Source organism: Chiloscyllium plagiosum, unplaced genomic scaffold (genome assembly GCF_037043375.1).
Source record: "Chiloscyllium plagiosum isolate Xiang-an unplaced genomic scaffold, Cpla_swu_hap1 HiC_scaffold_4, whole genome shotgun sequence".
NCBI classification, from domain to species: domain Eukaryota; kingdom Metazoa; phylum Chordata; class Chondrichthyes; order Orectolobiformes; family Hemiscylliidae; genus Chiloscyllium; species Chiloscyllium plagiosum.
Window position 1 is genome coordinate 7,980,998 of NW_028270142.1, and position 17,072 is coordinate 7,998,069.

The 17,072-nt window shown below is 40.8% G+C and overlaps 1 protein-coding gene across 5 annotated transcripts in view; it reads left to right on the forward strand.

Annotated features, from left to right (window-relative positions):
- The window catches only part of cspp1a (centrosome and spindle pole associated protein 1a), a 175,520-nt gene that overhangs the window by 46,630 nt on the left and 111,818 nt on the right, over positions 1 to 17,072 (forward strand). For 3 of the 5 annotated variants that reach the window (XM_087985950.1, XM_043689245.2, XM_043689243.2), the window contains exons 7-8: positions 6,517 to 6,716; positions 7,349 to 7,444. In XM_087985950.1, coding sequence (XP_087842076.1) covers positions 6,517 to 6,716; positions 7,349 to 7,444 — 296 coding nt within the window. The remainder of the gene's footprint in view (positions 1 to 6,516; positions 6,717 to 7,348; positions 7,445 to 17,072) is intronic. The other 2 variants (XM_043689246.2, XM_087985952.1) reach the window with 1 other exon arrangement.

Below are 17,072 nucleotides of genomic sequence, written 5' to 3' on the forward strand. Positions count from 1 at the left end.
CATTTCTGTGGAGATTTCTAGTCCCAGATCCTGATCCCATGTTTTAAGCAGATTATCCATATCTCCCGATACTTCATCATGTAGTAAATGATAAATATTACTGACGGAAGATACCCCCACTGGTCGTAGGACACTACATTCTCTATCGGATTTATAAAGACTATCTAATAACGTAGTCTTCTTCTGTATATAATCTCGAATTTGGAAGTATCGAAAGAGGTCTCCATTGGGTAATCCGAATTTCTGACGCAGCTGTCCGAAAGACATCAGGACCCCATCTTTAAATAAATCCCCGAGACATGAGATACCCCTGGATCTCCAGAGTTTAAAAGTGGCATCTGTTAACCCCGGTTGGAATCCCCATGCTCCCACTATCGGTGCATAGGGGGATGTTTTATGTGAATTACCCTCATTTTGCCGCATTATATTCCAAGCCTTGATTGTATTTAGTATTATAGGGTTTTTACAGTGATCTGTAATGATTTTCCTCTTGTCTGAGAATAAAAGGTTAATAAGTGGGTATTTTACTTGAGAAGCCTCGATGTCCAACCAGATTGATTGTGGATCAGACAAGACCCAATCAGCTATGTAACTTAATAGGGAACTTAATTGATATTTCCTAAAATCTGGGAAGTCCAATCCACCCCTTGCCTGTGGAAGCTGTAGTTTCTTCAGCTTAATGAGGTGCCGCCTATGATTCCAGATAAAGGAACTCAGCCAGCCGTATAATTTACATAAAGCCGTCCTCGGCAGCATCACCGGAAGCATTCTCATAGGATATAGGAGACGGGGCAGGATATTCATTTTGATTAATGCTATTCCACCCAACCAGGAAATTGGCAGGTCTCCCCATCGCTGGAGGTCCTGCCTTATCCTTTCCAATAAATACACAAAATTAGCCTTATACAACTGACCAAATACTGGAGTAATAAAAATGCCTAAATATAAGAAACCCTCCAGGGACCAGCGAAAGGGAAAAAGGGAACCGTCCGCTAAGCGGGGTATCACAGCAAGGCCACCCATTGGCATAGCCTCCGATTTTGAAAAATTAATTTTATAGCCTGAGAATGCACTAAATGTATTAATAACTTGGATTAAGCGAGGTATGGACATCAAAGGGTTACTGAGGAATAGAAGAACATCATCTGCATAAAGGGTAATTTTATGTTTACCCGTACCAATCCTTGGGGCCACTATATTAGGATCAGCTCGTATAGCTTCTGCTAGTGGTTCAATTATTAGCGTGAATAACAATGGCGAGAGGGGACATCCCTGACGGCAGCCCCTACCCACACTGAAGCTATCCGAGCCTAATCCATTGGTAACCACAACTGCTTTGGGATCACTATACAATGTTGAGATCCATTTGGTAAACACCTGTCCAACACCAAACCTCTCCAATGTGTAAAACAAATATGACCATTCGACCCTATCAAATGCCTTTTCCGCATCTAATGAAACCACTACTCCTGGTATCTTTCCCTGATGACAAGCTTGAATCATATTCAGAGCCCTTCTAACATTATTGGATGATCTACGGCCCTTAATAAACCCCGTCTGATCCTCCTTTATAATATGTGGCAGTATCCTTTCTAGTCTCAGTGCTAATGTTTTAGAGAGGATTTTAAAATCTACATTTAGCAAGGATATTGGTCTGTATGATGTACAATCTTCTGGGTCCTTTCCTTTTTTAAGGATAAGAGAGATATTTGCCTCTTTCAGCGAAGGCGGGAGACAACCCTGACTATATGCATAGTTATACATGTCCATAAGTGGACCAACCAGTATTTCTGTAAATTCTTTATAGAATTCAGCTTGAAAGCCATCTGGGCCCGGCGCCTTACCATTTTGAAGGTGCCTAATTGCATCAACTATTTCTTGGGGTGTAAGAGGAGCATTTAGGACCGATACTTGTTCCGGAGTTAGGTCTGGAAAAGTCAAATTTTTAAAAAATGACTGCATCCTCTTCGTCCTATCTTCACAATCCTGTGATTTATATAACTCAGAATAGAATTCTCTAAAGGTCGCATTAATCTTTTTATGATCATGAGTCAAAATACCCGTACTTTCCTTGATAGACATAATAGTCTGAGGGGCCTTTTTTTTCTTTGCAAGAAATGCTAAGTATCTACCCGGTTTGTCGCCATATTCATATAACCTTTGCTTTGCAAATAATATTTCCCTCTTAGCCGTTTGAGTAAGTGTAGTGTTTAGAGCTGTCCTAAGAGCTGTAATCCTTTGCAATTTAATAATAGAAGGTCTATCAGTGTATGCTGTTTCAACCGCTTTTAAGCGGGCTTCAAGCAGACGCTGTTGTTCTCCCTTATTTCTTCTGGGTCGCTGAGTAGGAGATGATCAAGCCTTGCGTGTAAGCTTTGATGGTCTCCCACCTCATTGACGGGTTGCTAGCTGTACCTGAATTAATTTCTAAAAATGTTTTAAATTCTTGAGAGAAGTACTTTATAAATTTACTATCTTTCATTAAGAAGGGGTCCATACGCCAATGCCGAGGGGATGTCCCACTGTTCCTCGCCTTAGTTTCCATATACACAGCAGCGTGGTCAGAAATTGCTATATTACCTATTTTACAGGATGATATGGAATTTAAAAAAATCGAGGGGGCAAAAAACATATCAATTCTGGTATGACATTTATGTGGATTAGAGTAGAAAGAAAAATCTCTACCCTGTGGATGAAGACATCTCCATACATCTACTAATCCTAATTCTTTGTTCAGATCCATCAATTGTCTAGATCTGGGAGATACTCCTGCAGTACTCTTGGGAATCCTGTCTATTTCCGGATCCATAATACAATTAAAGTCTCCCCCTATAATTATATGACGGGCATCAAAAGCCATCAATTTTGAAAAGGCTTCCGTTATAAATTTAAAGGGGTGTGCCGGGGCGCAGTACAAATTTAAAATCCCATATTCCTCTCCATTTATGAGGGCTTTAATCAAGATATATCGTCCAGATTCGTCTTTTATCTGCTTTAGGATTTTGAAAGGGAAATTCTTCCGAACAAGAATAACAACTCCCCTGCTTTTTGAGCTAAAAGAAGAAAAAAAGGCCTGATCAAATCCGCCCTGTTGTAATTTCAAGTGTTCTTTATCTGACAGGTGTGTCTCCTGTAGGAGAGCTATATCAACTCTTTCCTTCTTAAGATTTGATAATATTTTCTTCCTTTTAAGTGGCGAATTACTCCCCTTGACATTCCAGGTGCACCACTTAACCGACTGATCAACCATAATCCTCTGGGCCAATCCGAGACCCCTCGGGAGGGGGAACCCGAACATCCCGAGCGTGGAACATGTAAAATTTACAAAAATAAAGCCTCTTTAATACACCCACAACAATACAGTAAAAAACTATTTCTAAATAAAAAAAATATAAAACGTATCTAAGTGGAGACTTTCCCCCTTGTTCCCAGGGGGCGTCACTTCCTCTCCAAAAGTCCCTCATATCCTCTCCCAACCAATGCCCCACCCTTGACCCAGGCACTCCTCAATAAAATGAGGAGAATTCAAATATAATACAAAGCTAGAGTTAACAGTGAGCACCCCACCCCCACCCATACCAACACCTGGGTATATTTGGTAATGTTAATACCATATATAAACATATAACTATAAAATTACCACTTCAACAAATAATAATTAAATATGATAATACAAAATAACGAAGGGAAAAACAAGCCCGCTCCTAAAGACAGAGGTAAAATCGAATAAGGTAACCACCTCCCCCCACCAACATTAACCAAATCCCCCAGCTTATATATATATACACACACATATACACACACATATATATATATATATATACACATATATACACATACACACACATATACATACATCCCTCATATATACATAAAATAATAACAGAAAACAACTCCAAGGGGGGGGGAGAAAATCAAATCCCTCTCCCCACCCCCCCATGATAATATTAAGCAAGAATAAGTAAGAAAAAAAAAAGGGAGGGGATATAAACCAAAGCGGGGGGGGAGGCAGACCAACATCCATTATGTCCTACAGTTTATCTAAGAGAGTCCAAGAATTCCTTAGCCTTTTCTGGTGATCCAAAGTTATATACGGATCCTTCACGGTTAAAGCGTAACATCGCTGGGTAGCGTAAGGAGTACTGAACATTTAAGTCCCTTAAACGCTTCTTCGCCTCGTCAAATGCCTTCCTCTTTTGAACCAGAGCCGGGGAAAAGTCCTGAAATAGCATGATCGTGGATCCTTTGTAGATCATAGCTTGGGGGTCTTTTCCGAGATTTCTAGAGGCTTCTAGAAGTATCTGCCTCTCCTTGTAGCTCTGCAGCCGGAACAGGACCGGGTGTGGGCGCTGGTTCGAGCCGGGCCCGCGTATTGCTACCCGGTAGGCCCATTCCACCCTTACCTGGCCTGATCCAGCTTGCAGATTTAAAAGTTGTGGCAGCCACTGCTCCAGGAATGCTGTAAGCTGGCCTTCCTCTTCCCGTTCGGGAAGGCCCAGCAAACGAATATTTTTTCGGCGACCTCGATTATCGAGGTCGTCAATATGATTTTCCAAGGTCCGGACTCGCTGCTCGAGAGTCCGGACCTGATCCACGGCCGATTGAGCGGTTGTCTCGGAGGTCGCGGCCTTTAGCTCCGCCCCTCTGACTCGGCGTTGAATTTCTTCAATCTCACGGTCGTGCTTCTGCAGCGCGGCCGAAAGCGACTCCCAACGATTTCTGAATTCGACGATAAAAGCATCGATCTTCGAGTCAAGCTTGGAAAGCATTTCTGCAAGACTTGCTACTGTAGGTAAGTCCCCTGGGGCGGCTGTGGACGCCTCTGCTGCAGCTGGAGTGTGGGGGAGGGGTTCCTGCTTGCTGAGAGCTGCGGGCTCCCTTCCCTTTAGTCATTTTAACTTAGGATTAAGTTGTTTAAATATAATATTACACAACTAATTGAGTTACTAAACTATTATAAATGATTTATAAATGATTTGGTGAGCTTGGTAGGGGGTAGGTGACCCACTGTGCCCAAGTCTTGGGAGGAGCACTATAGACTCAGTCTTACTGGGTCGCTGCCATCTTGGATTCCCCGCTAACTGAACTTTAACTCCTTCATCTTTCTCTTTACTTTTCACTTTGTGCTGTGACTTAGTGGGATCTAGTTACCAGGAAGGAAAATACCAGGATATTTCTGTTTTAACTCATCAGTTTCTTGGTCTTCCTTGGGCTTCTCCACAACAAGGGGTGTCACTCCCACCTTGGATCCTGCCAAATCATTCCCAAGAATAAACTGAATTCCTGGAACTGACACTCTGTCAATCACTCCCACTGTAACTTCCCCAGTCTTGAGTTGGCAATCCAACCTGATCTTACATAGCGGAATGCTAAATTTCTGTCCATCTATCCCACAAATTACCACACTCTCGAGTAACAGATCAGAAAGGCTGCATATTCATTCATCCCTTACTATCATTGACTGGCTAGATCCTATATCTCTCAAAATTACAACTTCTTTTCCTCCTCTCCCTGTTCTTTCTGAGTAAACTTTACCCACAGAGGTGAATTCTTCGTAGAGATCAGGTTCTAACGACTTACCCAGCCCCTGCCAAGGCTGTGCATTCTCCTGCAGCTCCTCAGCTCTTCTTGGGGTCTGCCTTCTCTAATGCCACTGGCTTAGCTTCTTTTACCACCTCTTTTGCCACAGCACCTTTCTTTTACCATAGTGGAAACACCTGAAGCCTTTCACCTCCTTTCCATCCTCTTTGGTTTCTTTTTTAACCTGTTGTTAAAATCTTACCAGTGCTCTCTACTCTTGGTTTAGAAGTGTAGTATCTCCCCTTCTCCCAACTTCTATCCCGCACAGAACAAAATTCTTGTCTTAAGCACCAGCATGTACTCATCTAATTCTGCAGCCCTTCACACTTCCTGAACTTTCTGTTCTTCCATAGTGGCTCAGTGGTTAGCAAGCTGCCTCACAGCACCACGGACCCCGGTTCAATTCCCGCCTCTGGAAACTGTCTGTGTGGAGTTTGCATATTCTCCCTGTGTCTGCGTGGGTTCCCTCCGGGTGCTCCGGTTTCCTCCCACAGTCCAAAGATGTGCAGGTTAGGTGAACTGGCCATGTAAATTGCCAGTTAGGTGGATTAGTCAGGGGTAAATATAGGGGGGTGGGTTTTTCTTTGGAGGGTCGGTGTGGACTTTTTGGACTGAAGGGCCTGTTTCCACACTGTAGGTAATCTAATCATAAATCTTCGGACCACTCCACCTGCCTAGCCAATTTTTCAAATGAAATAAACATAACTTATTTCATCTTTCCCTCTTAATTTATTTCATTCCTTTCTCCTTCATTGCTCTATAGTATTTTCTATTTCTAATTCTGATTTCTAAAATGTTATGTATCACCATAAGTTGTGACCTGTGTCGAAAATGCACATTAAATATACAGATATTTTAACTGTAATATGCACTTTGACATTTTAGAACCAGTATTTATTTGAATACTAATTGATTTTATTTAAAAATTGTAACCAGTACTATAAGGAGAATATTGATCCTTCAGATGACACCAGTTTTCAGGATACAACTCAAATAAGAACTGGTCCGCTCAATCCAGTGTCTCATAGGAGAGATGCATATACTTCAATGGAAGCTTATGAGGAATTGTTAAATCAAAAGCGACAAGAAGAGGACCGATATCGAAAATCTGATGATCCTGAGATTGGTCAGAGAAGGTAATGATAATAGATTATTACAAATGCTGAACATTTTGGAAAAATGTGATGGGAAGTATATGGTATTAATGCAGATCATTTTCATAATATTGTGATGAAATATCTGCTTAATGGCTATATCTAAATTATTCTGATTCACATAATTTGTGAATATAATCTCTTGAGGCTCTCAAATGCTGATGGAAAACTGCTATCTAAACCATATTATTAAATATTTTAATAATTTGCTGTCTTGTGATAGCTCCTAAAGATCAGAAAAACATTTTGTCAAAAGGTGATTGAAGCAGAATCCTGGAATATCTTCAAGGCTAAGATGGATAGATTTTTGTAAAGTAGGGGTGTGAAAGGTTATTGGGATAGGCAGGAACATGGAATAATAAGCTCAAACATTAACTATTGATTGGCAGAGCAGGCTTGAGGTGCCAAGTGGCCCATTCTTTCTGATTTCTATTTTCTTTAAGATTCGTTTATTTATATATCACAACTCACTGGGGCAATGTGCTGTCAGTGCAAAAATATATGCATTTACTGGAACAAAATGTTTCTAATACTTTTGCAGTAGTATGATGTCATTGGTTTCCTCAATTAAAAGGCATTGCAAAATATTTAAACTGTGGATTATTCCCTTACAGAAATGCTCAGACGCAAACAGACAGACTATCAGAGGCTTATGAAAATAACTTTGCTAATTCTGGCAACCACTTCCAGCAATTGAGAAATGAAAACAGGTGAATGTTTGTTCAGATTTATTGTTCCCATATTGGTCTTCTTGGACCCTGATCATATTGCAGAACTGTTCTTGTAGACATGATCCTGTGTTAGATACTGATTGAGGATGATCAGCCATGGTCATAATGAATGGTGGTGCTGGCTCAAAGGGCAGAATGGCCTACTCCTGCATCTATTGTCTGTTATGACATGGATTCTAGTTACATTGTGACGTGGAAAATTTCTCGCAGTCATGGATTTTCCTCAAAACCAAAGCCAGAAAATAGTAATCTGCTCCTTGCTTCTGGAGAAATCTGGTAACCAGTTTTTGACTCTGCAAGCCACCTTGTGTCGAATGCATCCAAACTCTTAAAACAAAATGTGCAGAATAGAGGGAGCTGTGTGTTCTTGTGCAGAAACGCAAAACATTAGCCTTCAATTGCAGCAAGTAATCACTGAGGCAAATAGAATTTTGGCCTTTATTGCTTCGGAGAGGTGGAAACAGGAAAAAACAGGAAAGTCTTACACCTGTTGGGGAGGTGGAACCTGGGATGCAGTGAACAGTTTGATTCTCTTCATCTCAGAAAGGAAACAGTGGTATTGGAAGGTGATCAAAAGGCTGATTCGGGATGAAATGATTGACGTATCAAAAATGACTAAGCAGGTTAGAAATTTATTTGTTAGAGTTTAAAAAAGTAAGGGATGAAATATGCAAGATTCCGAGTGGGCTTGACAGGATAGAGTTGAGAAGACGTTTCCATCAGTTGTGGAATTTTGAACTAGGGGACATTACAGAATAAAGGGGACACTCATTTAAAACTTAAGATGTGAAGGATTTCTTCTCCCTTCGATTACTGAATGTCTAGAATTCTCTACTCTAGATCACTGGAAGTATTTAAAAAGGAGGTAAATAGAATTTATAAATATCAGAGATAGCTCAAAAGAGTAGTTGAGGCCTGGGGCAAATCAACCATGATCTTGGGGCAGGTTTGAGGGCTGAAGTCCTACTCCCTATGCTTTTTAATGTTTTTTTTAATACGGCATGTACAGAGTCAATGGTATGATTCTGTCAGCCAAACAGGCAGAGAATAATGAATTGGAAGCTTTGTGTAATGTAAGCTCCTACCACATAAATGGAATCCTCAACTCAGAAGATGCTTTTTGCAGTTAGTTCAGGGGCCTTGTATGGTCTGGTGAGTAAGGATTCCTACAATTTTAAACTCCCTTCCTTTGTTGCATAGATTATTTGTTTTATGAAGTGCAGATATCCATCCTGTTTATGAATGGTAAGATCTGAAAATAAATTCATTATTGCTTCGATCTTTCTAATCCAGACGAAGCATCAGATCAGGCATACAAATCTCTGAAACTTCCATTGACACTCATGACTTTTGAGGAATGACTGCAGGAATTGGGATCCAACAATTAGTTGCAGCAGCATTGCTGTTTTTTGCGAAAAGCTGACCTGAGTGTGTGGGTATGTTTTGTTGTCCAGGTGATTATTTTTAATGTATATTAACATTTGGTTAGATGCGACACCAAGTGGAATGAACAGAATTACTTTACAGAGAGGGAGCATGGAACAAATGGGCCAAATATCCTCATGTGCCATATTTTGCCAAGGTTTTCCAACTCACTGATGTTTAAATTATTTACCTATTAACTCTACTTATTCACGGCGAGACCTTGTTATGTATAAAAATCTATTGACCTAGCTTTTTGCAGTCCAAAATAGATGACCTCATACTTTTCCATGTTGAACTGTCTTGGAGAGTTTTGTCCACTTAATTGAACTTAATTAGACACCGGTTAAAGTTATTTACTGTGTCACCTAATTTGGTATCATGAGCACCTTAGGTATATGTTTTTCTAACTTTTCATCCAAGTCATATTATTATAGTGAAATGGACCCAATACAGATTGATGTGTAGGGTAGTGTCATCATAGATTGTTGAGTATACAGATTAACCTTGTTTTCGGTTTGAAACCTACCTCTTAACCTGATACTTTCAATTCAAACCACACTAATTAGTGAGTTTTGAGAAGATTTATAGCTCGGGTTGAGGTTCTGGATGTAAGTTTGCTCATTGAGCTGGAAGGTTCATTTTCAGACATTTCGTCACCATACTAGGTAACACCATCAGTGAGCCTCCGGTGAAGCATTGGTTTTAGTGACCCGCTTTCTGTTTGTGTTTAGGTTTCCTTGGGTTGGTGACATCATTTCCTGTGGTGATGTCACTTTGTGTTCTTTTTCTCAGATGGTGGTATATGGGGTTCAAGTTGATGTGTTTGTTGTTAGAGTTTGGGTTCGAATGCTCGTACATGTCTCTGTTTGGCTAGTCCCAGGATGGATGTGTTGTCCCAGTCGAAATGGTGTCCTACTTCATCTGTATATAAGGATACTAATGAGAGCGGGTCATGTCTTTTTGTGGTTAGTTGATGTTCATGTATTTTGGTGGCTAGTTTTCTGCCTGTTTGCCCAATGTAGTGTTTGTTACAGTTCTTGCAAAACATTTTGTAAATCACATTAGTTTTGTTTGTTGTCTGTATGGGGTCTTTCAAATTAATTAGCTGCTGTTTTAGTGTGTCGGTGGGTTTGTGGGCTACCATGATGCCAAGAGGTCGGAGTAGTCTGGTAGTCATTTCTGAGATGTCTTTGATGTAGGGGAGAGTGGTGAGGGTTTTTGACGTGTTTTGTCTGCCTGTTTGGGTTTGTTCAGTAGGTACCCATTCTTTTTTTAATACACTGTATTGGTGATTTTCCTCTGCTCTGAGTAGTTCCTCTGTGCTGCAGTGTGTTGGCTTGTTGAAATAATGTTCTGATGCAGCTTTGTTGTTGGGGTGATTGCCTCTGTAGTTCAATATTTGGTCTGTATGTGTCGTTTTCCTGTAGATGCTGGTTTAAAGTTCCCCGTTGGCTGTTCGCTCTACTCTATCATCTAGGAATGGCAATATATTGTTTTCCTCCTCTTGAGTTAATATTATGCCAGTAAAGGTATTATTGATGATCGTGACGGAACTCTATTGACAAACACATAGACCTGATTTACCATCCTCTGAGGAATAAAAAACAGGAAATGACATCACTACAGGAGCTGATGTCACCACAAGGAATGACATCGCCATCCCAAGTAAACCTGAACACATAAATAGAAAGCAGGTCACTAACACCAGTGCTTCACTGGAGACTCTCTGATGGTGTTACCCAGTATAGTGATGAAACGTCTGAAAATGAACCTTCCAGCTCAGCGAGCAAACTTGCATCCAAAGCATGCATACTTCTGTTAAAAGTCTCTTCATTGAACCTTACCAATTCCCTTATGGGAAACAAATAAGGTGCAAACACATGGGATCTGGGTTAGCTTGGCAAGTTGGATCAGAATTATCTCAGTGGCAGGAGACAGGGTGATAATAGAAGGCCTGTTTTTCTTGTTTTTGTCTGGCTGGAGATTAATGTCTAGTGGTATACACCGGGATTGGCACTTGGTCCCTTATTGTTTGTGATATAAACAATGTAGATGAAAATGTGGGAGAGGATGATATGTTTGCGTGGACACGCATATTGGCTGGGTGGTTGGCATTGGGAAAGAAGTCTTAAGTAAAAGGAGGAAATACATTGATTGATCAGATGGGCAAATCAGTGGCAGATGGAATTTACCCCTGAGAGTCATACAGCATGGAAACAGACCATTCAGTCCAACTCATCCATGCTGACCAAGCTTCCCAAACTAAAATAGAGCCACTTGCTTACCTTTCACCCATATCTCTTGAAACCCTTCCTATTCATGTACTTGTCCAAACATCTTTTCAATGTTGTAACTGTTCCTGCATCTGTAATTTCATCTGCCAGTTCATTCTGCATATGAGCCATTCTCTGTGTCGAAAAAATTGCCCCTCAGATCCTTTCTAAATCTCTCTTCTCTCACTTTAAAAATATTCCCGCTGGCTTTGGACTCTCCACCCGTATCTTTTGTCTCCTACTGTCAAACCAATTCTCTTATACAATTGGCAAGCTCTCTGAGGTGGAAGATGTAGCAAGATGTAGCAAAAGGGAGGACTGTCTGAATGGCAGGTAGTAGGAAGCACAGGAGTTAAGAAGGCCTATGGGACGCATACATTTATCGGTCAAAGCTTAGATTATAAGGTTATGGAGGTTACGTTAGAATTGTACAGGATTGTGATTAGGCCACAGCTGGAGTACTATGTGCAGTTTTGGCCTCTGTACTATAGGAAGGACTTAATTGCACTGGAGGGAGTGCAGAGGAGATCCACCGAGATGGAGCAGTTTAGCTGTGAAGAAAGGCTGGATAGACTCAGGTTGTTTTCTTCGGAGCAGAGAAGGTTGGGGGGGATGGTGGGGAGCATTGGCCAAATGGATAGGAAACCCCCTTAATTGAAGGGTCAATTACAAGGGACATATTTTAACATGAAATGCACGAGACTGAGGAGATTTGAAGAAAGTTGTTTTTGTGGAGGGTGTAGCATGTAAACTCAATTTTTAAAAAGTACTTGGATGAGCACTTGAAGTGTCATTATAATCAATGGGCCTAGTGCATGAAAGTGAGACTAGTTTAGGTTGTGCAAACTTGATGTGCCGAAGTGCCTCTTCTGTACTGTATGCTTCTATGCCTTGTGGAAATCATATAATTAACATACATAGAAACTCCCTTATCTACCACATTTAATCTCAAATAAAGTATATTAATTTGGTTATTTAGAAGGGTCCTATCCTTTAAAGATCCTTACTGGTTACCTCATGTTTGCTACCACTTATGTCTGACCAAATACTGATTTATCCTTCCTGATATTAGCAATTTACCCTCAACTGACATTAGCCTTATTGCATATAATTTCCTAGCTTATGTCTTAAAGTTTAAAGTTTAATGGAGTAATATTGTCAATTTGTTTCAAACCAGGAAACAATTTCTAATCAAAGATATTTCAGGAATGTCACAAATCTAGTCCCCTTTTTGTTCTAAAAGCTGTACCTTAGCTCAAGGAAACTATGTCCTTGATTTTTTTCGGAGGGGCAATAAACTGGGCCGGACTCCGATCAGTCTGGTTTGGTATGGAGATGAAAAGGATTTTGAGAGACTTCTTGTTTATATGTAAACACATGAGACTTCAGGTTAAAGTGGTCTTGCTTTAGCAGTGACCTGTATAAAGAGAGGGGAGTGGTCAGCTCTCTGGTGAGTTGAGCTGAGCAGTTTTAGTTCAGTCTTGGACTGAGAAGTTCAACAGGGAGCTGTGTGGAAACTGTCTCTCGTTTCTGCCCTTCAACTTCAACCTTCAACATGTGTTCCATTTATACTGGTTTTTAAAGGGAGTTTGCTAATTGGGACTGTTGTGTGTATTTGGAATAGCATAATTAAGTCTAGTTGGAATGATCGAGTTCTGTAGGGGTTCTTTTTTTTTGTGTTTCATTGTGTAATTTTGTGAATAAAGTTTTTCTGTTTTAAAATCTGGTAGTCAACCTACTTATCTTACTCTGGGTAATTTCCACTGTACACTTACCGAAACAAATTGCAAAGTTAGGTCCAGGGTTGCCTGCTTAAGAATGTTTTGAGTGGTCTGGCCTAGTCCATAACAGAAGATAATGATAAATGCATTGACATATCCTAGATGGAAGCAGTTATGTCCAGGAAATTTGTCCAACGCCAAGTTTTACTTCTATTGAACTGAATTAATTCTTCTCTTCAGTTTTGTTTTTTGACTTTCACGTCAATGGCATTTTGTTTGCATTCTATATTGTGTAATTTGATGCAAAAAAATCACTATTTCTTAAGTGTATAATTTCCTGATTTCCAATTACAATATCACCTGCACGTTTAGTTAAGGAACCAACTGTACTAGAAGTCATCCTCTTTCTCTTTATATATTTATAAAGATCTTTAATTTTTCCTTGGATATCCCTTGCAAGCATTTTCTCATTCCTTGAACTCTGAGTGCCATCTTAAAATAACACAAATCTAGTATTACATCTGGTGGTGTTTCACAGGAGTGTTTTATTAAAAAAAATATCAAACCATATAAGTGTGCAAAGTTCAGGGAAGGGATTCCAGACCTTGAGGAAAATAAAGGCAGGGTCATCCATAAGGATGTACAACAGGCGAGCATTGTAGGAATACAGATATCTTGTAGGATTACAGGGCTGAATAAGACTGGTGGTTAAGTGGATTAGACCATGGGTGAATTTGACAGGATAAGAATTTGAAATCGTGACATTGCCTAACGGGGAAACTAATAGAGATCACTGAACATAGGGGTGATGGGTGAATAGAGAAGTATGTGTTAGGATATGGCAGCAACATTTTTTATTTTATCAGATTCATGGAGGATAGAATGTGGGTGGCTGGACAAGTATTCAGTTAAGACCTTTTCTTTTAGTTTTATAATCAGTTGGAAGCCTGATTTCTGCAGACTGCACATTCTAAATGTGCTAATAGTGTGAGGGTCTTGCAGGTGCCAAATGAGGTAAATTTTTAACTATATATTACTATTCAGTTGAGCTCCTGTTCTACAACAGATATTTGACATTTGAATTGATGATATGCACAATTATATGGAGAAAGTGAGGACTACAGATGCTGGAGATCAGAGTCGAACAGTGTGGTGCTGGAAAACCACAGCTGGTCAGGCAGCATCTGAGCAGCAGGCAAGTCGACTTTTCGAGCATAAGCTCTTCATCAGGAATGAGGGGTGGCCCGAGTGAGCTGAGAGATAAATGGGAGGGGACTGTATCTGGGGTGGGGTGGGAAGAAGAAGGTGGCAGGGAATGCAATAGGTAGGTGGAGGTGGATGGTGATGGGGATAGGTTGGAATGGAGGGTGGAGCAGATAAGTGCGAAGGAAGATGGACAGGTAGGGCAGTTCAGGAGGGTGGTGCCCAGTTGGAAGGTTGGATTTGGGATAAGGTGGAGTGGAGGGGAGGTGAGGAAACTGGTGAAATCTACATCATCTACATGCAGTTGAAGGGTCCCATGGCGGAAGATGAGGCATTCTTCCTTCAGGCATTGCATGACTAGAGTTTGGTAGTGGAGGAGGCCCAGCACTTGCATGTCCTTGGCGGAATGGGAATGGGAAGGGGAGTTGAAGTATTCAGCCACAGGACGGTAGGGTTATTTAGTGAACGTGTCTAAGAGATGTTCCCTGAAATGTATTGCAAGTTGGCGTCTTGTCCCCAATGTAGAGGAGATCATACCGAGAGCAATGGACACAGTAGATGATGTGTGTGGAAGTACAGATAAATCTCTGTCGGATGTGGAAGGATCCTTTGGGGCCTGGGATGGAGGTGAGGAGCAAGGTGTGGCCGTGTGATTTCAGACCCCAGGGCGGAAGATGAGGCATTCTTCCTCCAGTCATTAGGTGGCTTTGATTTGGCGGTGGAGGCGGCCCAGGACTTGCATGTCCTTGGTGGTGTGGGAGGGGGTGTTGAAGTGGTCGGCCACAGGGCGGTGGGTTTGGTGGTTGCACGTGTCCCAGAGGTGTTTTCTGAAACACTCTGCGAGCTGGTGTTCTGTCTCCCCAAGTAAAGGAAACCACATCGAGACCAAAGGACACAGTAGATGAGGGTTATGCTTAGCCAACCAGCTGTTGGTTAAAGTGACTTTTAAGTAACTTTATACAGGGATGTATGTTATATACAAATGGAACTCCATGCCCCAGCTGTAACACAGTCTCATGTCCTGGACCCTAACATGTATATTGTATCAAACTCATACTGTGTATCTCACTTTCCTATTGACCATGGTTATTGAATTGGAACATGGTCTCAAATCATTAAAAGTAGCAGTGCATGTTAACAAAGTCATAAATAATTCAAAGAAAGCATTAGGGTTCTTTTATAAAAGAATAGAATTGAGGAGATTGGAAGCTGTATGGACAGTTCTGGCTTTCTTGTCATGATAAGGACATAGAGATTTACAAAGATAATTCCAGAATTGAGAAGTTGCACTGATCTGGAAAGACTGAAGGCTTGAACTCTTTCCTCTTCAAGTGAAAGCTCGAGGATAACTTTGCCAAAATTTTTTAAATCATGAAGGGCTTTGATAGGTTAGGCATGGAGAGTTGTTTCCACTTATGGGGAGTCCATAGCAAAGGATGATCAATCAAACAAGTAATTCATGAGAAGTTTTTTAACTCACAGAATGGGTAGGATTGAGTTTAATGGTGTAGATCCGTTTAGAGGGAAGATAGACAAATAAAGGTAAAGTCACATAATCTCACAGGACTAGAGGCAGCACTGTTTTGGGAGACATGACTAGTGAGTTAGAAATTGCTGGAAAGCCTGACAGCATCTATGGAGAGAAGTCCAGAGTTAATATTCTGGGTTCAGTGACCCTTTGTCAGAACTCTTGAGTTAACCTGAGGGTCACCACACATCAGGTGAGTGGTGAGGTTGAGAAGGCAGTACCTTCATGGTGACCTCAGCTGGTGTAGGCATTGAACACATGCTTTTGGCATCACTCTGCATCACAAATCAGCTGTCCAGCCAACTGAGCTAACTGATGTCTGACAGATAAGTACTTCAGACAGTGAAAGGAATAGAAGGATGTGCAGATAATGTTGTGCATTGGAGGAAGATTTGTGTGATATATTAAATACTGGTACAGGCTATTTTGGAAAAAGCAACTGGAAATGTTGTTTAATTGCACAAGTTGATCAGTCTTTATCAGTTTGTTGTACTGCATGCTCCTGTGGTAAATTTCTGCTTCATCTTTCTAAAGTTATATTTCTGCCTGTTTGTATGCTTAGAAGTAAACCACAATTGAATTGGGTGATACATTTTGGGCAATACCTGTTCTCTGCCATAGCAGGAGTTGAGTGGGGAAGATGACGTCTGTATCCATTGGGCCAATTTGGTTTTCTTAGTATTATCTGGAATGCTGCTAGCTGAAGTAATTTGGATACTTTATGTTGGCACGATCTGCTAGTTTAGTGTTTCAAGTCGTCATTTACATTCAGCCCTTCAAGTTGCTTTCAGTGTCTGCAGTATTGTTTAAATGCAAATTGGTGTATTAATGAGGTAGAGTTTTAGATCACTTGCTTTCTAATCTCTACTTGCTCGATTTGCTGCTTGAAGTGCTATACTTATTTATGATTCCAAGAATATGTGGTGATTTGTATAAGTTGCCACTTTCATCCATGATTGAATGTTGATAGGCTGTTTAATGAGTTTTGAGAAGATTTGTAGCTCAGGTTGAGGTTCTGCTGAGCTGGAAGGTTTGTTTTCAGATGTTTCATCATCATATTAGGTAACATCTTCAGTGAGTCTCTGAATGAAGCACCGGTGGTCTAGCCCGCTTTCTATTTGTATGTTTGAGTTTCCTTGGATTGGTAATGTCATTTCCTGTTCTTGTTCTCGGGGGTGGTAAATGAGGTCCAAGTCAATATGTTTGTTGATAGAGTTCCGGTTGGAATGCCATGCTTCTAGGAATTCTCATATGTGTCTTTGTTTGGCTTGTCCCAGTCAAAGTGGTGTCCTTCCTCGTCCGTATGTAAGGATACCAGTGAGAATGGGTCATGTCGTTTTGTGGCTAGTTGATGTTCATGTATCCTGGTAGCTAGTTTTCTACCTGTTTGTTCAATATAGTGTTTGTTACTGTTCTTGCAAGGTATTTTGTTGGAATGATTGCTCTGTAGATCAATA